Source organism: Chrysemys picta, chromosome 2, assembly GCF_011386835.1.
Source record: "Chrysemys picta bellii isolate R12L10 chromosome 2, ASM1138683v2, whole genome shotgun sequence".
In the NCBI taxonomy this organism is placed as follows: domain Eukaryota; kingdom Metazoa; phylum Chordata; order Testudines; family Emydidae; genus Chrysemys; species Chrysemys picta.
This window is the reverse complement of record NC_088792.1, coordinates 85802559-85826423: the sequence shown is the minus strand read 5'-3', so window position 1 is coordinate 85826423 and position 23865 is coordinate 85802559. Positions and strand designations below refer to the sequence as shown.

The 23865-nt window shown below is 40.7% G+C and overlaps 1 protein-coding gene across 1 annotated transcript in view; it reads right to left on the bottom strand.

The window, feature by feature from the left end:
• LOC135972183 (uncharacterized) overlaps positions 1-19376 on the bottom strand; it is a gene marked incomplete at its 5' end in the record, with an annotated part of 112637 nt that extends 93261 nt beyond the window's left edge. Inside the window, one exon of the mRNA XM_065582450.1 lies at positions 18977-19376. Coding sequence (XP_065438522.1) covers positions 18977-19376 — 400 coding nt within the window. The remainder of the gene's footprint in view (positions 1-18976) is intronic.
• Positions 19377-23865: the final 4489 nt, after the last annotated feature.

The window sequence follows — 23865 nt, the reverse complement described above, 5'->3', positions numbered from 1 at the left end:
CATTTAGGTACGTCTTCATTGCAGAGTTAACCCAGGTGATCAGCTGCCAGATATGAGCATACAATTTAGCCTAGTTCAGGTGGGAGTGGCCACACCCCAAAGCCACATTCAAGTTACAGGGTCTACGCTGGCATTGCACTCACCCATGAGTGGCACTAGGACTTCTGGGATCATATCTCATGGTTCTTAGCATTGCACTAAGCTGAGTCACGCTATGATTCTTTCCCAGTGAACTGTGGGAGAACTTGTCCTTCTGGAGACATGGGGAATTGTGGCGGCACCAGAGGACTATCAACAGTTAAGTGGTTTTGCCTGCATCCTCACTGCGAAGTGGCCCGATTACCAGCATGAGTAAAAGCAGCTTTAGCCTATAACCCCAGATGAGCCAGGTAGGCCAGGGGTTAAAGCAACAAAAACTCAGGTTAGCAGTTTGTGTGTTGGGACGGGAGCTAGGTTAGGGGCAACACCCAAGCAAGAGCCCAAGTTAATTCTGCAGTGAAAACATACCCTTGGGGCAACAGTGAATTTCCTATTAGGTGCCATATGGAGTATAGTTGTAGCAAAGGCATACTATGGAGATGTTACTGAAATCTCAAAAGATTAATCCTTACATCCAGAAAAAGGCATACACAGCAAATTGTACAATCATTTCCTATGCAAACTATGCACAGAAAATCTGATTAATATTCAGTTCTAGACCATTCCTCTCCTAGTAGTGGTCTGCTCTCATCATGAGATTAACCATATTAAAAACACTATTTAGGATAGTTGCCTGGTCTAACATATCCAGCCCTCTGCTTCCTAACTTTGAGATTGAAGTTATCATATATAAAAGGAAAAGGTCACTTACTATTCCCCATGTTTTACCGCTTGGTATAAGGCATCAGCAGCTTGTATGTTAAATATATAAACTATTTTAACTCAAATAATGCACACTATTTTATGAGCAAGGAGGAAAGATTGAACTCTATGAAAATGTTAAAACCACCTGAGTCCTGCTTAGTAACGATATGCTCATAAGACTACTAACTTCAAAACACAGGAAATGCAAGTGCATGTTACTCAGATAGTTAACTACCGGTATATACAATTAGCAACATCCTCTGGGACTCCCCAGTGAGTGTGTGTTTCTTTTTCTGTCTATTCAGATTTTGAGCTTTCTGGGACAGGGAACGTGCCTTCCTTTGTGTCTTATACAGCACAGTGCACATTATCAGAGCTTAAGCAAAGTGCAGTGAGTAGTTATGTTCTGTACCTTCCTGAAATATTTGAATAGGTTGATTGACTCCAATATCTGTGACATGAACTCAAATTAAAAAGCAATTTGACAAGCATGCTCTTTTCTTACTCCTATAAAACATAAGAAACCACAGTACAACAGAAAACCCCACAGTATTATCTTTGTAAACAGAACTGCTGCTTGTTATACTAACCTTAATCATCATGTTTCTACCTTGCGCTGCTCATCATACATTTGTTGTATCCACCTCTTTTCTCGTCATGTAATTAGTATCACATTCTGGGGTGCAATCCAGACCATTGAGGACAGGAACTTTGGGTGCCTCACAATGCTACCCTGGAACTTTGGGTGCCTCACAATGCTTTGCTGCTCTAACTCCCAACTTAGGTCCCTCACAAAGAGCATGCAGGTCACATCCTGAATGTCTGTGCATAGCTGCAGCCTGCTAGCACACTCCCGTCGCACTTCGGCTTCCACCAGCCGTGGTTAATCACTTGCAGAGTGATTCCAATACACTTCCAGCCCCAGATTTCCCCCCAAAACATGTGCTTTACAAATCCAGCCCTCTCCTAGACGGTCCAGATATTGGAGGTCTGTTGCCCCTGTAAGGGGTCAATGTACAACAATTTGCTACTTTAATTGGAGTTACCAAACAATTCAGTTTAACCACAACACTGGGTTAGTTTTGATTAAAGAATAACGCAAGTTTAACTACAAAGAGATAAAGTTTAAGTGAGTAAAAGTACAAGGTATTCACGTCAGAAATGGTTACAAGAGAAATAAACATAAAACGCTTTCTACTAACTAAACTTAAACTAGACTTGGCTCAAGGTAAAATGTTCTCAACAACAGGACTGAGCAAATTTTCAGGAAAGAACCCATCCCAGAGTCCAAAGGTTAGTCCCTTTGTCTTCTCAAGTGAGAGTGAGAGTGAAAGAGTGAAAAAGAGAAAGAGAAAGGAGAGAATATATCTGGGAGGTTTTGCTCCTCCCTTTTATAGTCCAGTCACCCTTTGAAATGCGTTTTTCTGAGCATTATTCCTAGATAAAGTTCCCTCCAGCTGTGAGGATGGAGACGGGGATCTCCTGGTAAAAGAAATTCCATGTTGTTGTTGTTTGCTAAAATGCAAATCGATTTGTTCCTACCCCCTTCACTGCCAAAGAATGGCCACTTGACCAATTGCCAATCAACTTTGATGACACCTGGCTAGAGGCATCAGTTTGTCCTTTGTCTTCGAGAAACTAACTCACCCACTTCCCAGACATGTCTGGTAAACACATTTCAGTCATCACTTCAGATTATATTCATAACTTTACATATAATGTTGCTCTACACATTGCACCAGGATAGTATTGACCAGCACAACGGGTACCCTGATTGGAGCCCTACTTGCACTACCACAATTCAACTATAAAGTAGGGCTGTCAATTAATCACAGTTAACTCAAGCGATTAACTTAAAACAAATTAACTCGATTAAAAAAAATGAATCATGACTAATCGCAGTTTTAATCGCACTGTTAAACAATAATAGAATACCAATTTAAATGTATCATCAATATTTTGAGATGTTTTTCTGCATTTTCAAATGTATTGATTTCAACTACATCACAGAATACAAAGTGCACAGTGCTCTCTTTATCTTTTTATTACAAATAGTTGCAGTTTTAAAAGATAAACAAAAGAAATAGTATTTTTCAATTCACCTCATACAAGTACTATAGTGCAATCTCTTTATCATGAAAGTGCAACTTACAAATATAATTTTTTTTTTTACATACATAGAGCTTACATGTCCACTCAGTCCTACTTCTTGTTCAGCCAATCGCTCACACAAACAAGTTTGTTTTCGTTTATGGGAGATAATGCTGCCCGCTACTTATTTGCAATGACACTTGAAAGTGAGAACAGGCATTCGTATGGCATAGTTGTAGCCGTTGTTACAAGGTATTTATGTGCCAAATATGCTAAACATTTGTATGCCCATTCATGCTTCGACTTGTAGATTGCATTATCTTATCTTTTTTACAGTGCAAATATTTGTAATAAAAAATAATAAAGTGAGTATTCTACACTTTGTATTCTGCATTGTAATTGAAATCAATATATTTGAAAATGTAGAAAAACATCCAAAAATATTTATAATAAATTTAAATTAGTATTCTATTATTGTTTAATGTGATTGAATCTGAGATTAATCATGATTAATTTTTTTAATCTCACAATTAATCGCAATTAATTTTTTTTAAATGCTAAAACAAAACTGAATGAATGGAAAAGTATACATATTTTCAGAATTATGTAAGTACAGACTCTGTCCTGAGATCATATTGCTATTTACTTTTTTCTTTGCCCATAAATGTTCATTTATTTTCATATCACTTTCTCTCTTATACACTATTACTTTGAATATTTCAATTTATATTGGATACACAAGTTAACATCTAAGGAACATTTTTTAATTGCATGGGAAAAACGTCTGTTTATTGCATAGAACAACAATTTGTCAGATGTCTCTCTTTTTCCATGTACTCTATTACACCATATGTGGGATGTAAAATAGACTGGAAGAGAGCCTAAGAACATCTGTTGCAGACTTTAAAACCCCTAATAATAGAGCAGCTGGTGTCCCCTGTCTAATGATCTCACCACAGAATCATGTGACCAGTCCTGATTCTCACCCCAACAAGGAGGAGGAGGAGCTAGGAAACATTCAGTAGTTGGGCACATTCATTCATTCATTCAGTTTCATTTGCATTTTATAAGAGAATCAATGCAGAAAGTGAACTTAACTTCCACAAAAAAGCAGTTCAACAGTGGCAGTTTTACATAGGAGTCCTCATCTTCATTTAACAAAAACTATTAAAACAGTCATCCCATATTCCATAACTAGGCAGACCAGGCAGTTTAATAATCTGAGAGGTAGATATTTTACACTCCTAACCACATTTGAACTGTGACTTTTTTAATTTATAGTCTGACTTCCATTCTTGCCCAGTTAGTTACCTTGAACCAAAGCCAAAGCCTTTAGCAAGAAACATTCAGCTCTAAAATGTGCTATGGTAGCTAGTATTTAAATAGATGTTTCTTTATTGGAGGGCGAGAGACTAGGGGACCCAGTAATGGGATCAGTATTATTTTATAGCACCCAGTATTGAATCAACATCAGGGATTAATAGATCTTTGCTGTAGAGAAGCTTCAAAGAGACATTCTAGCTTTCCCACTACCATTGGGTGTTGCTATGGGAAACAGTATTACAGACTTACTGAAAGTGGGAACAAAGTAATGTCTGGCGGGGGATGGGGCTGGTTAGATTTACATTACACTTGGATTTCATTCTCTCCTTCCACGCTTGTAATATTTAAACAAAGTTTGATAGTTTTAAGGACCTGATTGGCATTAGTTCAAATTTTACTATATATGTATGGGAGGAAGCATTACACCAAACCAAATTCCTATCAGGAAAGGAGAAGATAGCACCTCCTGACCAAGTTTTCAGTTATTGGGGGAGCATGAAGGGTAAACTTATGTTGGCAACACGACTGTTTCCACAGTAATTTAGGAAGGAGTAGAGGACCAAGTATAGGAGTAGAGTATTCTAGTATAGCCAATCCATCAATCTTTATAAAGCACCAATATGTGACACTAACCTTCTAATTAGGGGCAATGCCTTGATCTTATTTTCCATAAGGGAAAAAAATAAAAACACCCACTCAGGGATGGGTGAAGAATTATGAAGGGAGAGAGATGGTATCATATAAAAACCCAGTAATATGTAACAATATTTGTCTGTTTTAGGATACAAGCTCTCTGGGGCAGGACCTTTGTCTTCCTCTTTTTTTGACCATACCAAGTACACCTTTGGTGCTCAAACACACACACTCCATATGGGCACATTAAACCACTTCCTAGTTATGCCATAAATATGCTACTCTGACTAAAGTAATGCCACAAGATTTCCTCAGCTACAATAATCATTACGGCCAGGACATAAATATATTGTGTAATGATGCATTAGTTGCATGTGCGTTAGATGGATAGCACAAAAGTAGTTAAATATTAACTTTTCTGCTCTCATTAACACAAGATTATAGTAAGTACATGCTAGGCAGCATCCTCTCCTCATTTGGTTCCCATAATTGGGATATTAAGCTATGTACATGCCCTTCATTTTCTACTTCAGTGCAGAATAGTCAAAACTGTAATCTTTGGACTGACATCAAGTGTGTAAAAGTGCCATTAAAAATAAGTTAACAATACCTAAAAATAAAAAGTATTCTAACTGGATGCAGCAATTTATTTTATAATTCAATTGGGTGCTTTCACACATGCTTTTAAAAATCCAATTATTTTTACTAATGCACAAGCAATTCTGTATTATTTCTCAGGATGTTAGATTCCTAGAGAATAAGAATATAATCAGCTATGAAGTCTCTGATCTTTGGGCCACTTAGTGACAAGTGTTTTCTTATTAGGGAAATCTTATTCATTTGGTGGACGGAGTCCTATATTGTTTCTAGCATCCAAAAGTTCAATACACCTTTGGTAACAACAAACAAGAAATTTTACTGATGGACTTTTACAAACTTTCTCCCCATTTTTATTCTGAAAGGCACATTTTCAGACCTTGAGAGGATATAATGGTGAATATATGTCCTAATATCAAGAGGACAGCCTATCAAAACTCTTGTTCCTTGAGGCACAGGAAAATTAAAAAAGAAAAGAAAAGACTGGAGCATTACTCCTGGGTGAATTCTGCATCATTGGGCATGTGCAGAATTCATGTGCCATGCAGAATTCCCCCCCAAAAATACATTCTGCCGGAAAGGTGCTGCAGTTATGCCTTTTGCCCACCAGAAGCCACTGTGGCGCCAGAACACAGCAGCCGCTAGCCCCAGCTGCGGATAGGGAAGAGAAAGAGGCTGCCTTACTCACAGCGCCAGGTCTGGGTCAGGAGGCATGGGATATGGGAGGATGGACAGCATAGGTCACATGGGGCTGCTGGGGAGTCACAGACTGAGGGTCAGAAGGGCTAGTGAGGGGACAGATTAGGGAGTGAGCTGAATGGGAGTGGGGGTGCAGGCCCACATGGGGACAGGGAGAGGGGGATTCAGGGAAACCTGGGGTAGCTGAGTGGTGGTGCAAGGACACATGGGGACGGGGCAGATGTGCCTGACTGATGAGAGAAGCTAGGGACCAGCCAGGGTCTGCATGATTGCGGCTCCCTAACAATCCCTCCCAGGCCCCCCAAAAACATGTTCCATACTTCTCCCACCCATACCCAACAACCCTCCAAGTTCACACCCAGGCTCCTTCCCAGCAATGACTTCCCTCTCCCTCAGCTCCTCCATTACCCCTGACTGCCCCAAGCCTTTTCACGGCTTCTGAAGGGTGCAGTAAATACATTTCTGTATTGTAATTTAAATGAATCATTACTCACAGTTCTGTATGAATATGCCTAGTAAGGAGTCTATTTGTCAAAAAACATTTCCTGAATCTTTTTTGTTGCCTGTATTGTTACAGACATAGTTGCTGACAGGTATTTTGAAATAAATTACCAAATAATTGAAACTGCAGTGATTATAGTGTGTTATTTTGACAAATAAAATATGCAGAATTTTAAAATACTGTGAACAGAATTTTTAATTTTTTGGCACATAATTGTCCCAGGAGTAGATCATGAGGAAAATAAATTAGGCATCATAACATTATGGATGTACAGAATGATACAATGTTAATATTGTAAAATTGCACAGAAAAGTCATGTGTGTACAAGTTGAATCATTCCTCTTCTCCACTCCTCTTCCCGTTTACATCGGGTCAGAAGTGCCAACGGTTCTTTGTCACTCCTGCCAGTCCATGGTCCAGGTTCAGAGGTCCTGGGGTTCCAGTCATTTTCTCTTCAAACATCTCTTGCAAGAGTCTTTCCATGGTATCCTCAGTCTTCCATGTCCTTTCCTTATGTCACGGTTGGTTCCTTTGCTGGGAATTGTTTTCTCATTCTTACCTAATGTCCAGCTCACCTCAAACGTGCATACACTCTCCAGCCTATCACTGAGAGTCCCAAATTGCTTACTGTAAATATGTATCCCTATCCAAGGCAGTTCCCATTTTGCTAATGCTCCAGTCTTTTATTTTTTTAATAAAGTGAAAGACTATCTCCTCCCTTTGTTGAGGTTTTGGTTGGTTGGTTGGTTTGTTTGTTTATAAAGAACAGGACTGTACTCATTTCCAGGTTTTCTGTGGTTACATTTTGGTATTAGGTAGATATTTAGTTGACTATCTGTAATATAAAAGTTATCAGAGCACTAAATTTTGCAGCCACAAAGCAGCCTCTTGGCCTTCCTCAGGTAAGGGGGCCAAGCGACCACTGAACTTCGTAATCAGGCAATTCTCTACCATACTCAGACTGCCTATTCAGACACACAGTCTCAGCATTTGTTCTCGTACCAGCTGATCACTAGTATAAGCAGGAATGAGTGCATGGCTGGAGTGGAAATGGCTCAGTAGAGACCAAGACCAATAAGGAACAAGTGCTAGAACACATATGATATTTGGCCAGTTATGTTATTGCTACCCATAGCCTCTTTCCTTTCCAAGGTGCCATTCTACCTTGATTAAAATTGCTAAAAAGCAAATTCAAGCCCACATACAGTGATTCTGAAGTCCCACCACCAAGATTTAAAGCGGCGTTCTATATGTTCAGAAGCATCCTGGTTAAGTTGGAATGGTTGGTGAAAGTTGCCAGCACATTAATAGTACTACCAATACGTAATGGTTTTGAGATGGGTCAGCTCTGGAAAGTAAAAGCAAGTCACACTACTTAGGTGGATCTAACACTGTGCAATTATTTGCACTCTCACATTCACTCATATTTCCCAAAACATTGCTGTGGGCCAACTGGCTCGAAGGGCGCAATATTTTGTAGTAGATTGCAACAACAGTAGTCTGTAGAGCATCAACATCATCACCCTAACAGTTATATGCAAGCCTAGAAGATTAGGCCTTTTCATGTTGGCCTTTTCTAAAAGTTCATCAAATATGAGAACTCTGGACAAAATAAAACCAATATACTTTAAACAGAGCTCCTGACAGAGGAGATCCCTTAACCTGAAGGTCAAATTGTCAAATACTGTGAAAGTGAAAGTAACTGCTGACATTTTGTCAGGCTGAGATTACTCTGCATCTCCATAAGAAATTGTTAGAATCCAGAGGTCACCACTTAGAGACAAGCTCAAAGTGTTAGGAGTTCCAGAGTGTTATGGGAAAAAGAGAGATAACACGTCATATACACGGTCTAACTTGTTTCTGAGTAACCAGGATACCACTTAAGAATGGTGTTTAACATCATCTTAAATTTATATATCTAATTAATGGTTCATTCTGATGTACTTTTTTAGATTTAAAACATTGTATAAGGCTCCATCCCAAGTTCTGAGCATCTTCACATGAGGTAAAATCCCACAGTCATTTTGTTTGACTATCACACAGCGGACTATTGAATTAGCTCTTAAACGCCAGCAAAACAAAACGAACCCCTCCCCCCTTCACAGCAGGCATTTCAGGGCTTTTCATCATACAGATTTGCACTGAAACAAGTATAAATTACAACCTTTTTAACTGTGTGTGGACATTCTTATTTTGAAACAGAAGCAACTAATGTGTTTTAGTTACTCAGTTTGTTATTGGCCTTAGCTACTTTTATTCTGAAATAAGAGTGTTTAACACAGAATTGCACTGAAAAGACTAACCAGTTTTAATTCGCCCCTTTATTAGTTCAGTGCAAGTTTGCAATTACATCTGCCCTCAATAACCACCTCCCCAAATGCCAAGGAGAAAATATAACTTTCTGAACATGCTGCAAAGTCTAACAGCTTTAAAGTTAGTAACCAGCAATCTAACAGTTTGGACTGTATCAAGGGACCATTTCTGATAGTTTTGTTAGAACTTGATATGCCACACTGTATCACAGCCATCCCTTACATCAATAACAGCCCCACCAGTTGTCAACTTCAATTTATATCCATTCTCTATCACAAAATCTGTGAATAAACTTCTCAGAGATGCTGGTTTCAACCCACAATACTGCTTGTTCCAGGGGAGGGGGAAGGAGGGGAAATTGTCTAAGTAGGATCAGTTTAACAGGCAGATACGAACATTTTATTAAGAAAAGTTAGGAAATTTCTCCCTTATAGATTAAAGCAGGGGTCGGCAACGTTTCAGAAGTGATGTGCCGAGTCTTAATTTATTCACCCTGATTTAAGCTTTTGCGTGCCAGTAATACATTTTAACATTTTTAGAAGGTCTCTTTCTATAAGTCTATAATATATTACTAAACTATTGTTGTATGTAAAGTAAATAAGGTATTTTAAAATGTTTAAGAAGGTTCATTTAAAATTAAATTAAAATGCAGACCGCCCCCCACCTCCCGACCGGTGGCCAGGACCCGGGCAGTGTGAGTGCCACTGAAAATCAGCTCGCGTGCTGCCTTCGGCACGCATGTCATAGGTTGCCTACCTCTGGATTAAAGAAATTTATGTAATTTAGTCTCTTCTGCCACCTCACCCATCTCTGGAGATTACCATAAAAACAGGGATAAGAAATGCCCTGTTAGGTAGTTTTGAGTTTATTTATTTATTTATTTATTAATGCCATGAGTCTCATATCAGTTTCTTTTCTTAAAGGTCACAGCATCTTGGAAAACATGTAGAAGATCCCTGATCAATACCACCCACAACACCTTTCAAAATCCATGGGTCCTACACATGCCTATCTCAACACATGGTGAACCTCATCCAGGGCACTAAATGCCGCAGTAACAACTCTGTGGGTGAGACCAGACAATCACTACATTGTCAAATGAACTCACACAGAAAAATGATACAAGACAAAAAACACCACATCACCTATGGAAGAACACTTTTCACAAAACAATCACTACATATATGACCTCTCAGTCCTTGTCCTCAAAGGAAACCTGCAGAACACTTTCAAAAGATGAGACTGGGAGCTTAAATTCATATCTTTGCTAGACACTAAAAATCATGGTCTTAATACCATGGATTTATGGCTTATTACAACAATCTGTAACCCACTAACTCCCCTTTTTTGTCCTATGATTACAAGGGTGCTAATGGGCCACCTTGAATGGTCCCCTTAGAATGTGTATTAACTACTTATGCTAAACAATCTATCACATCTTGTATGTCTACACTGTAATTAAACACCTCTGGCTGGCCCATGCAGATGACTTGGGCTAAAGGGCTATTTAACTGTGGTGTAGAAGTTCAGACTCAGGCTACATACAGCCCACGCTCTGGGACCCTCCCACTTTGCAGGGTCCCAGAGCCCAGGTTCCGGGTCAAGCCCAAACATTCACAGCGCAGTTAAACAGGCCCTTACCCTAAGTCCCACAAGCCTGAGTCAGCTCACATGGGCTTTTAATTACAGCATAGACATTTGCTGACAGTACCTTTCCCAGCCCTGAAGAAGAGCTCTATATAACTGGAAATCTTGTCTCTTTCACCAACAGAAGTTGGTCCAGTCAAAGATATTACCAAACCCACCTTGCCTCTCTAATATCCTGAGACCCACCCACCACCACTGCAAACAATAGACCCTTCATGGCAGAAATTGTCTCTCTTCTCTAGTCATTCAGTGCTTAAACACAATGGGACTCCAACTCCAGTTGGGGCCTTTGGCTGCTAGAACATAAATGTTTATTATTAAATATGCAACATCAAGTTTCCCGATAGTAAGAGGAGGCATGGGCGTTGCACTAATTTCATCCATGCTGCTGTTGAGGGGGCTACATTGTTCTAATACTGCACAAATGGCAATTACTTAGAGCTCCACTCTCTCTGTCTAGTCTTAAACAGACAGCATGCCAATCGTGGGAGACAGAAAGGCTTATGGCTAAGGCAACTTTGATGAGAACTAACTACCATTCAGATAGATGATTTCAGTATCTGAGCTTTATTCTGTCCTCAGAATGATAGAGCTAGAATGCTTCTGTAGCAGCCATTAGAGTAAAAGTCTTGAGATAAGGAAAGTAACCCAGGGTTATGAACATTTTAGATAATCAAATGTTGCATTTAAAGTAGACTTCAAACTGCTTTATATTTGATAGTTATATGGTCTCACAGCAACCATAATTAAACCTATCTAGAAAGCTCTCAATTCCCACAAGGAGCAGCGATTGAGTATGGAGACATCATTTTACACCATGCTTGTCACAACAGTATCACGAACCTGACAAGATTACAAAATACAAACTATAGCCAGATGAGCCCTTACCCTGCCATGACCTCTGTACAGGCAGGTTCCTGAGAACATGAAGGTTCATTTGCATGAACAAGGCCCCACAGAATAGTCATTGGTACTTAGATTTTAATTCCTCTTCCTCATAAGATTGATTTGGTGAATTAAAATTAAAAAACAAAAAACAAAAACAAAAAACCCGCATTTCTTAGGCTAATTGATAATTCCCAGAAGTGCACATTACTGTGGAAAGGTTAATGCAAATAGCTAAGTCTCCCACTTCTTTCTGAAAGAGGTGAGATTTGTGATCGCTGCTGTGCAAAGGGAGTTCTACAGAAATGGCCTGCACTCTGAGAAAAACTGTGTCATCCCATTCCCATGAGTCCCACTCTTCATCAACAGTTCCAAAGATCCTGAGGAGCTGCTGTGATTGGTCATAGTTACACAGAGATAAGTGATCCAAGACCCATCCTATTTAGGACATCATAAAATCAGCCAAAGGCTCCTGAATTGTCAGGATTCCAGTGTGGTGAGCAGAACATCAGGGTGATATGTTTACACAAATCTGAATTGCATATTTTGCATATGTGTTGTACTTTGTATTGTAGCATATGGTGTTAATTTTAATACCTTAAAATGGAACTACACACAGCAGCAGCTCTGTAAAAATGGCATCATGAAGTTTTCAGGTTTGTATGTATCAATGATTCCAGGTCAAATGCGCTCAGCTTACAAGTAAAGGGGGAGAAGGTGGCTCCACCTCCCAGTCTTGAAAATATAATCTGGGATTTGAAAATGTCTATGCTTTTTCTGGGCTATGCATCAACACAGCTAATAAAAGCACAGATTCTGTAAGTACTGAGTAAAATAACTTTTTTGCTACTTTTGCTAGTAAAGTAATTAGAAAGCTCTCAATTCCCACAAGGAGCAGATGTTGAGTATGGGGATATCATTTTAAAAAAATCAATTTTCTAACCATAACTGCAGCATAATACTCCCAAGGAGGCCACGTTATGGTTGCTGTGGGGCCACAGTTTCCTGACTTTCATAAGATTAAAATCTCAAGTCTAACATTTTATTAAAAGTTGTTTTATGGTATTTACATTGCACATTCAAATAAACACCCTGCTAAAAGTCAGAAAGGGCACTCACCGGCCCTGACCTATGTTAACCACTCTAGCCTCTCAAAATAACAAATATCAGTGCCACTCCTCAATATACCCACACACACACACCAATAGCATGGAGATCATTTCTTCCCCTACCAATTATGAATTTTTCCATTTGGTAGATGCTTTCCTTTTATTTCTAATGAAGCAAGAAACAAAGAGCTTTTTTAGCTTACTTTACATCTTCAATTTTTATTAAATCATTTTCAGTATAAGTTATACTATTCATAAATACAATAAGGAGTCTGGTGGCACCTTAAAGACTAACAGATTTATTTGGGCATAAGCTTTCGTGGGTAAAAACCTCACTTCTTCAGATGCATAGAGTGAAAGTTACAGATGCAGGCATTATAGGAGTAGGTAGGAGTTTAGATAGCTTACTGTCCTTTTTCCTCTGTAGAGAAGTGCCTACTCCTATAATGCCTGCATCTGTAACTTTCACTCTATGCATCTGAAGAAGTGAGGTTTTTACCCACGAAAGCTTATGCCCAAATAAATCTGTTAGTCTTTAAGGTGCCACCAGACTCCTTGTTGTTTTTGTAGATACAGACTAACACGGCTACCCCCGATATTATTAATAAATAGTGTCTCAGGTTTCATTTACTTGTTTGAATCACAGGGATTCAATTTCATGTTATTTTTTGTTGAATAGGTCTTTCCTCCTAACGAGTGTCCTATGTGGAGAGCTGGTGGGGATTCTAAGTTATTAATTTGTTTGCTGAAAGTAGCAAAAAGTACCGTTGCTTTAAAAACAAACAAATCATGTCTTTTTTCTAGTTCCTTTATGTTTCTCTTCTCCCACCCCTTAGATTTCATGTATTTCTTTTTCCCCTTTATTTCTCTACATTTTTCCCCTACTCCCCTTTATTTACAGTCTCTAGCTACTCTTTGGAGAAATGGTTTCCAAGACCTTTACTTGATCCTTCCTCAAAGGCCCATGAGTACAGAAACCTTATATCAAGACATGGAGGACTGAATGTGGCTCTCTCCACAGTTTATCAACGCTTCAGAAGATACACGGCTAGAGAGCAATATGTGTTCTCCCCAACACACAGCAAAGGAGTATGTTGCCCACAGTGCTCTTAGCCTCAAGTGGTCCAGAGAGCAGATTTGCTCTTACATAATATGCTGCCAAAACGTTTTGGGGAGGGGGCTCAATTTTTGTTTTGTGTTTGTGCAGTGCATAGAGCTATGGGGTCTTGTTTAGGGTTACAATGAAGCTTAATCTAAAGGGACAGGAGCTCTCTCTAGTAACTCCTGCTGCTTCGTCCTCTCTCATTCCCCTTAGTGTGACTTTAAATGAAGAGCTTTCTAAAAGGAAATGGAAACTTCCAGCCTCCTGTATATTTTATCCACCAGAAAGAGATATTCATGTTTCCTTGTGATATTACTAACGGCATGTCTTTACTAGCAACATTAGAGTTCTAAAAAACCACCTCCACGAGGGGACTAGCTCTCAGCACTGGTGCACTGTCTACACTGCCACTTTACAGGGCTGCAACTTGCAGCACTCAGGGGGGTGTTTTTTCACACCCCTGAGCGAGAAAGTTGCAGCGCTGTAAAGTGGCAGTGTAGACAAGGCCTAAGTGACTCACAGAACTGTTTGAAGTTTACAACGTCTCAAAATGCTATGCAGTTAGAAAACTGCTCTGCCCAAGAAGGTTGGTAAAACAAGACAAAGACAATCACCTCCAGTATAGTTACCAACTGATTTAAACTGAGACAAATCTGTCAACATAATTGAACCTAAGAATTATCTCTCAGCTAATCTCTTTGTGCTATCAATAAGCTTCTTAACTGAATAGACATAAGCAGGCTCACTATATAACATGACTTTTTGCACTGTAATCAATAGGGTCCATTACAATGAACAAATAAGAGATCAAATACAGTGAGGCCAATTTCAGTCAAGGAGTTAGGTGTTAATTCTTAGAAAAAATATTAATTCATGAGCCACATGATAAAATTATGCAACGCAAATTTTCGTATACCCCTTGATCAGTTTACAAATGTGAACCTATCCCATAACTGCACCTTAAGAAAGAACTATGTGGCCTGAGCACAGATCTACAAATATAGGTTACATGATGCTAACTATAGTGTACACATTCTACATTCTTAAAGGGCCACAGAATCTAGCTAGGTGTAAAATATGTTCCTTCCTGTAGCACCAGAAAAAAGAAAAAGCTACTAGGATTTTTACAATAGTGATGTAACTATTACCTTGCCTAAAGAACTCTGTATCAAGCTAAGTACTAAGCAAACTGGCTTTGCATTAGATTCTAAATATTATTTTAAAAAGTATAAATTAACCAGAGGTTCATTCCTGAGATTGTATTTTGCTCTCCAGCCCTGAACCTGCAATTGGACTCAGGTGGACATTCATGACAGCGCAGAGCTCCAGTGAAGTAAGGGGTCTGCCAATGAGGCTCCAACTGCAGGATTGGGGCCCATAATTGTACCTTCAAGACATAAGTATTTTAGGTTGCAAAAAAATTTTAGATTTCCACTATTAAGAAGTTTAGTACATTGTGAGTGAACATTGCTTTTGGCTGAAATACCGTATCTTTTTCATGTTATATTTTTCATGTTATGAAGCCCTATTTAATCTGCAGTTTCTAATGGAATCTATTCCTTTCAAGAACTGATAGGCCACACACAAGCAAAAATCCATCTACTACAGCATCTGTGATATTCTCTATTTCACTGGGAGGAGTTACCAACGTATTTGGTCAGTTTAAGTGCATTCATTCTTTCATCTGGATCTTTGTGGTGTAGGTAAACCTTCCACAGAGGAAGAACGGAAATTTGCTTTCCAAAATTCACTGAGTTATAATCTTTTTGAATAGTGTACACTACTACCATGGTCAACATGTTAAAAACATAACAGGACTTTTAGTTTCATATGAGAAATCATAGAAGTAGGACATCACACTTACATATCCCTTCATACACTGGTAAGGAATTCCCATGAAAACAGGCAAAACACTAGGCCAAATTCTTCAGTGATGTAACTCCATGGAAATCACCTGAGTTATACCCGTGGAGAATTTGGCCTCATATTTTTAGGTAATCAGACTAGTATCAAAGGAAGCACCAATTTATGGTAAATGAAACAGCCAAGGTATTTTTTCAAGATTTGAAATTCCAAAAGTGTACCAATATCTGGATTTTTCAGGCTTTCATTGGCAAAATGCCCATTGTTGAAATTTAGTTATAAACACTCGCACACAAACAACTGTGTCTATACTTAACTAATGTATTTTGGTATATCTCCTACCACTGCACGTCCACCAGTGACAGAAGACAGTGTGCAGATCCAGATGACTGGTAAAAAATGCCCATATCCTGTACATATTAGCACTCCCATCAGTGAGTGATTTCCTGAAAAATGCTAGTGTAGAAATCTGATTGGTACATGTAAGTGTGAACTTGATTGTTGAAAAACAATATTCCCCTCCCCCCCTTCCTGCTGCCTCTCAATCTCCCTTGCTCCTTAATGCTGCCTGTTAAAAACAAGACAGCAGTTTTGGTTTTAAGTCTTCTAACCTTTGCTGCCACATAGGTATCAATTTACCCATTCCACTGCTAAGCTGCACTTAAGACTAAATTTTCAAGAATACTCTGCTCCCAGCAGCTCCCATTTTGGATATTTAATTTAGGTGCTTAAACAGCAGCTGAGTTATTTTGAAAGTCTGGTCTGTTCTCTGCCATGCAATCTACAATGGGAAGTTTCAGTACTTTCCCACAATTGGTCCCACACTGATGCAGCTCCACCTGTGAAAATGCTAGTATAGGTCAGGTGCAGGGTTGTTGTTTTTTTTTAAGCCCATTTATCATGTAATTGTACATTAATTGTTTTGTTCAAATCTTGTTCTTCTATCCCACAAGCAAGTGGGGCACAACGTGTCAGGACTCAAAAGGAAGCCACATCCAAGGATGTGGAAAGAGCTAGGATCACATTGGGGGGGGATAGCTCAGTGGTTTGAGCATTGGCTTGCTAAACCCAGGGTTGTGAGTTCAATCCTTGAGGGGGCCACTGAGGGATCTAGGGCAAAATCAGTACTTGGTCCTGCTAGTGAAGGCAGGGGGCTGGACTCAATGACCTTTCAAGGTCCCTTCCAGTTCTAGGAGATGGGATGGGATAATCTGGGAGAGCAGCAGGCCTGATCATGGATTCTCACTCCTGTAAGAAAGCAGTGGAGAGTTAGGTACTAAGAAGCAGCAGAAGGAACAGAGGCTGAGTTAGGAACTAAGAATGACAGCAGTAATAAGCTGAATATTAGACCAGGTTTCTTAATCTGATTTTGCTTCCTTAACTGTCAAAGAGCAATTACACTTATGTGCTAGTGGAAAGTTCAAATTCCTTTTAGTCAATCAATTCCTGTCTGCATTTCCACAAACATGGAGGGTCACTAACTGATACTTAGGTGCTAGGTTAATATCCTGTTAAGATGCATAAGAAGCTCATACATCACTTGCTGCTATTACTTCAATATATATGGTTCCAGATTAAACTGGATTGATTTTCATACCTGCTGATTTCAATGGGAGTTGTAGGTAATCAGCATATCTGAAAATCATGCCAAACATGACAACAATAATGCATCTGTTTACATGTGTGGATATGCGAATATGGATGATACACCATTATGTCGGACTATGCCAAATAAGGCTTCCTAAACCAGGGTCAAACCCTGGTTACACCATATGGGTCCAATCTTGATCCACTGCAGTTTCCATGATTCTAAGTCCATTGTCAAACATAACCGTGCAACTACAAGGACTGGAACTTTAAAAACAAAGAACAAACTTCAGTGGAAAATTAGCTCCTATCTATACCAGGGAAACTTAATCTTGAATTCAATCTGCCTTGTCTTCACTAGGATTTCACCCCAAGTTACGAATACATCTGTTTTCCTAGCAAAGAGACAATCACTGAGACCAGAATAGCAATAGCTTCAACCCTGTTTAAACACTTATTGCTAGCATGATTCTAACACAGGGACTGTTTTGGTTTGTGACCTGAATTATAACCATGTTACAAAGTACCTGGGGAATATATGGTTTGGCAAACATGGTACCCAAGCAGTTGGGAAAATATCCCTGTCCATGGCAATCAGGGAAACTGTTCAAGAACACTGCTAGCAACAACCATACAGTATTTAAACACAATCCTGGCTAACACAGTTCAGCTCCACCATGGACAGGGCTGGAGACCTAATGTAGATTACAAAAGTAACCATATTTAAAACATAGTTGTGAAACATGGTTATGAACCCTGGAGCTGGTTATAACACATTTCCTGGCTGTTTTCTGAAAGACAGGCTAAAGTAAGGTTACAGATTCTGAAGGAAACATCAAGTTCTACATAATAACCTTACTTCCACCTACTCATGAACAGGTGTGAATGGTGAGGAAGGAAGAAGTCAGGGTTCCTGCCCTTTAACAGATGTACCAGTTTCTTTAGGACATTCTTCCCCCACCCCATAAAAATATACTTGACTAGACAGAATGTTTGGAGATGGTTTAACATTTTAAAGAGAGGCACACTTCTGAGCACTGAGAAATGTATAAGAGTGCATGATCTTTGATAATTACCACCAGCCTAAAAATGAAGGATCGTAGGTTAATATTTAAAAGCTTCATGAATTGTGGAGAAGTATTTGCACAAATGCAGATCCTTTTTACTGACAAACACAGAAGCAACATCAACCTGCCTGTAAATAATTCACAAGGCCCAATTTTGCTAGCAATTCTTGTGTTTCAGGTTAGGTAAACACAGAATAGAATTAAACTGTGTTCTTCCTGAAGGGAGGTGCCAAGGAGCACAGAAAGCCAGAGACGCTGTTCTATCTATTTCAAAAGAGGGCTCCTTGAAGGTCGGCCCCGTGTCATATGGTTTAGAGTAGCGGTTCAAGAAACAGAGCGACACCATGCTGGCTGCGAACTAATGCAGAAGGCCCCTTTGCCGCTTCCTAAGGCGCTGAGAAGGACATCTGCACAGCCATCCAGCCCCCCGGCCGCAGTCCCGGCCGCGCCTCTTCACCTGAGCCCTGGCAGGAAGAGGCCAGGAGCCACAGGAGCAATCAATGGGTTCGCGCCCCTCCAAACCGCAGCGCAGGAGGGACCGCCAGCGCCGCCGGGAGAGGAAGTGAAGGGCAAACAAAACAAGACACCCAAATAGCGTGAAACCGGCTAGGAAACTCCACGGGGTTCACCAAGCGCGGGGGGGGGGGTATGCCCGTGATACCCCTCTCCCAAATGCACCAGCAGTGATTGCAAATGACGAGTAAGAGCCACTCACCGGATTGCCCGCGCACAAGCCGCTGTTGGGCGGGCAGCTGCAGGGGTTTCCCTTTGCGCCGCGCTGCTGTTGTTAGTGCCTGTGGGTTCCCCGGCGGGCGTGATGCTTGCAGCTGCCCATGGGCGGCGGGGCCGGGGAGAAGGGCCGCTCGGCTTCCCCTTGGCCGCGGCTGACGGTGCTTCAGCCGCCTCCTGCTTTCAGGCTGCACACAGGGAAGGGCGGGGGGACGCTGGAGCAGGGGGACCGCAAGCACCTCCCTGCCCGCGATTACCCGCCCACGGCAACATACAGGCAGCCCGCCCGCAGCGCACGTGGGAGAAGCCCCCCTAGGGCAGCTGCTGCTGCTGACTGGCAGTGTCCGCAGCGCGATCCGGGACCCTGACGCCCTACTCCGGCCGGACTATGTGCTGGGCGGTCGCCCGCTGTCCTCCCCTCCCGGCCGTGTGCTGAGCTACGCCGTCGCGCTGGGACTATGGACCGGGATCCTCGCCTCCGCCTGGGGCTTGCAGCGTCCTGGGGCCGGGATCCCAAATGCAACTGTGCGCGGCTGCGCTGAGCGGCTCGGGTCTCTGCACCCTGGCCCCGCGGCTCGGGAGGGGGCGCTTCAGCAGCCAAAGGCACGGGCGGCGCAGGCTGCTTCTCTCACCATCGCGCTCCAGTCTCCGCCGGGCCCCGAGCTTGTTCCTCAGTCGCTGCCCGGCTCGCTCATCTTCCCCCGCCCATTACCTCATCTCACACAGGCCCTGCCGCCGGCGGCTGCTGCGGGGGGTGGGGACTGTGTGCGGGGAGTATCCAGGCAACTGCTTCCAATACACAGCACACGCGGAGCGCACCCGTTGGACGGAGGAAGTGACCTTCAAGCTCTAGCGGAGGCATCAGCGGGACAATCTGGCTCCACTCTTAACTTCTATAAAAGAGAATCAAAGTGCGAGGGGCTGGGAAGCCGTAGGGCAGCTTACCGATGCCCGGGGCTAACGGGACAGTTCCGTGAAAAGCGGGTGGTGGTTGTTGTTTTTAAATAAATAAATAAACATCCCGAAGGGAGCATTTGTATCCGAAACATTCATCGTTGTGTCCGTTTGTAAGACCCTGTAGGCTACTATCAATACAAAACGAAATAGAATAGTTTGTTCAAGGCCCCTCGCTCATAAAAGGCACAATAGTGATCATAATTAAAAGTAACTGGACGTTAAAAATTCTTTCAGTGTTAATAATCAACCTTATTACGGTGAAAATACTCTTGAAACTGTTTTAAACCCGATAGTGCCCTTTTAAGGTGTTTATTCGGGGCGGAAAGAAATTGATTTGAAGGTGCTACATTGTGTTAGCTTGACCTTGAATAATATCTATACGCACATGTCATCCCGAAGTACAGTACAACTCATGCTCCAAGCTGATGTATGCTGGTGAGCTCCTGCATCTGTCTGAGTGAGGGGCTCCATTGTGGTGCAAGGTTCCATCCCATTTGCAAAGATTAGCCTGCAGCACTGGGACCTATCTATCCAATCCTGCAAAGACTCACATACATGTATGTTTAACTTTAGATGCTGTGAATAGTCCCATGGGTGACTACAACATGGGATTACTTGCAAGGGGTACAGTTAAGCATGCACATAAATCCTTGAGGGATCCAGGCCCTGCATGCATTAGCACCACTGAAAAACAGCTATTTGAGGTAGAAAGAGAGAGCCAAACAGCAGAGCATAACAGGTAGAGGATAGGAAACGTTTGGCCTAGGACAGCAAAGGCAAATCCCTATCACTAATGTCCATGCAGAGCACACAGGATTGTTTTAAAAGTTCTCATTCAAAGGACCCAAATAGAGGAAATAAATTTATTTTTCTCAGAAGGCTCTCAGATGATAGTGAGATGGCAGTCACATGGTTTCAGATAATCTAGGCTTTACAAACTTGATCTTTAGATCACTGAACCCTGGGGTCTAATTCTGAATAAAACCAAGAGTACAAACAGTATTCCAGAATTCTGATACTAAAACACTGTAGCAAATGTAAAACAGTTAACACCCCTGGACAGTACTGTAAATAAATGGCTAGTTGTATCACTATCCTCTGCTGGAAGGGATCAGCACTTCAGTTGTTTATCATAGTGCTATACTGCTAATGGAGATTATTATACTTTAGGCCAAATATTAAGAGCCTGTGCTTTGGAAGGAGGAAGAAAGATCTGAGTATTGTCCCACTATTGCCATAAAGTTTAGAATGACCCCAGTGTGCAGCATTGTGACAGTGACAACTGTGAAGTTTCTAGGCAGGCACAGATTTGTTACAGTATTATAGGAGTGTGTTGGGTGGTGGTAAAGCATGATGATGTTATTCCCATGCCATGCACTTGAGTAATCCGGAAAAATTGGATTCCAGAAGTGAGTTATTTTCTCACTGAGAGATAAATGGGTTGACACAAATACAAAGTTCCTCTGTTCCTAGTCTAATTTATTGACAAGTTTGTACACTTCTTAAAATTAGATGGAACAAGCAAAGAGCAGTTTATAACTTTCAGAGCTCAAGCAAAACAGCTAGATGTTCAAGTGCCCAACAACACTGTATTCCTGTGACTGCTGTCGTGCCTAGGACAATGCTTCCACTGCTGTGGTTCTCTCTTCCCTCTCCAAATATATTAAGTCCTTTAGGTTTAGGCTTTACCCTCCAGACAGTTGGAAAGTATCACTCAGAAGTATCACTCAGTATCACTCAGCAGGATTGGTCCTGCTTTGAGCAGGGGGTTGGACTAGATGACCTCCTGAGGTCCCTTCCAGCCCTGATATTCTATGATTCTATGATCAGAGGGGTAGCCATGTTAGTCTGAATCTGTAAAAAGCAACAGCGGGTTCTGTGGCACCTTTAAGACTAACAGAAGTATTGGGAGCGTAAGCTTTTGTGGGTAAGAACCTCACTTCTTCAGATGCAAGTAAGATATGATTCTATGAATCACTTCAAGCTTGGAGTTGATTTGTCTGCATCTATAGCTTAGATATAAACTTCCCCAAGAATTAGAGAAAGGTGTTACAGCTGGAGTGGTAGTTATAATGTTTAATAAAGAATCTGTATAGCGCTAATGGTAGGAGCTTCAGTCATGGACCAGGACCCCATTGTGCAGATGTTATACGAACACAAAATAAAAATACATTTTTGAGCTAAATAACTTACACGCTAAGTAGAATTAAGATTGCATTCACATTTCCATTATAATCCTCTGCCTCCAGGTACTCATAGCTTTTTGAAACATTCATTTTTCAGGCTAAAATGTTCTGGGCTTGTTCTCTGCCCAAAAATGAATTTTTATGTTTAATTAAAAAAAATGTTTCAGTTGTTTTTGGGCAAGAGGAGAGTAATAAAAATAAAGAGACCTTCACCATTCTCTTATGAATAAATGTAACTCTCTTTTATGCACAGATCTAATGTGGAAATTGGGAGTGGGAAGCTGAAATTTGGAAGAAAAATAACATTTTTACTGAGGATAAGTGCCTTTGACCCTGCTGGTGAAAACTGATTGTGATTTGGTTGAATACTGAGGGTTTGAAAAAAACACTTTGTGCATGCACAGTACATTCAGTATGACTTTTCAGCTAGTTTTACCAGTGTTATAAATGAAGGAATACTGAGCGGCACAGCTGCATATGTGGCTAACTTGGACCTTGCTTATACTGGAAACTTACCTTTTGTTGGAACACATGTTAATTAACATGCTTAACAGCCAGTCCAAGACTTTAACTAGAGTTAAAGCTGACTGGAGGTTAAACACCACAATTCTTGTCTACCCTGAGTGCTAAGTCATGTCTAATATCCTGTTAGTTAACACTTGTTTTAACAATCAGATTTTCTAGCACACGTTCAATGAAGGAGGTAGGGATGATGCATAGCAAGGTACTAGGACGCTCATGAATTTGACAGGATAGCAACTACAAAGTAGATTACTGAGCCTCATCTTTTCTATCTATCAAATAGCGATAATAATCCTTAGTTACTTATTAGTTCACAGTGGTGTTGTAAGAATTAATCAGTTAATTATTATATAAAAGTTTAATAACATAAAATGCTTTCAAAATATTAATAGTATTATTCTTAGTTTGGAGGTAAGCTTTACTATTTAAAAGGATAACAGCTGGAGGGCCCAATTGTCACCTCAGAGGCTGATCGGTAGCCACATTATCCTGTCAAAGCCTGAAGCAACAGAAATAGGGCTTTCTCACAAGCCCTACAAAACATCTATTTCATGCTGGATGTGCTTAGAGGTGTAACACAGGTATATATATTCCCTCCCATACTTACCATTACATCACCTCATTTGCATAGTCACTCTCATTCCGGTAACTAAATTGAGATGACTAGATATTTAAAGTGAAAAAGATGGCTTCCTGTTATTTCTCCACTTTCTCTCCCAGTCCTTCAATATGCTTCTCAGTCCCTCTTCCCTTCTTGCCTCACACTGTCTTCTCCTTGCTCTCTTTACCACACTCATTCATTCTATATTTTGTTCCCTTACTCATCCTTCTGACACAGACTCCTATATTCCAGCTAATAATATTCAGTCTTCTCTAGTGTATTTTTCAGTGACCAACACTGACTTTTTCCGAGACCAATATTGACTTTTTCTGCACATTCCTCATTCTTTGATTGTAGTGCAATTTCTTTTATGGACTCTTTAAAATAGTCAAAGAACACAATATTCCTTTAGCAACAGCATTCAAGACCAATTGTAGAATTCTCCGTTGTAGTTTGCCAACTGAAGATCCAGAAAGATCAAGGTGTCATTTAGATATTAAATCTCATGGTTTTAATCCCAGAGATCTGGTGAGCCAACAAGTTAAATATTTCCTAGAACTACAAACAGAAGACCCTGTCAAGATCAGATTACTTTCTCAGGAGAAAACA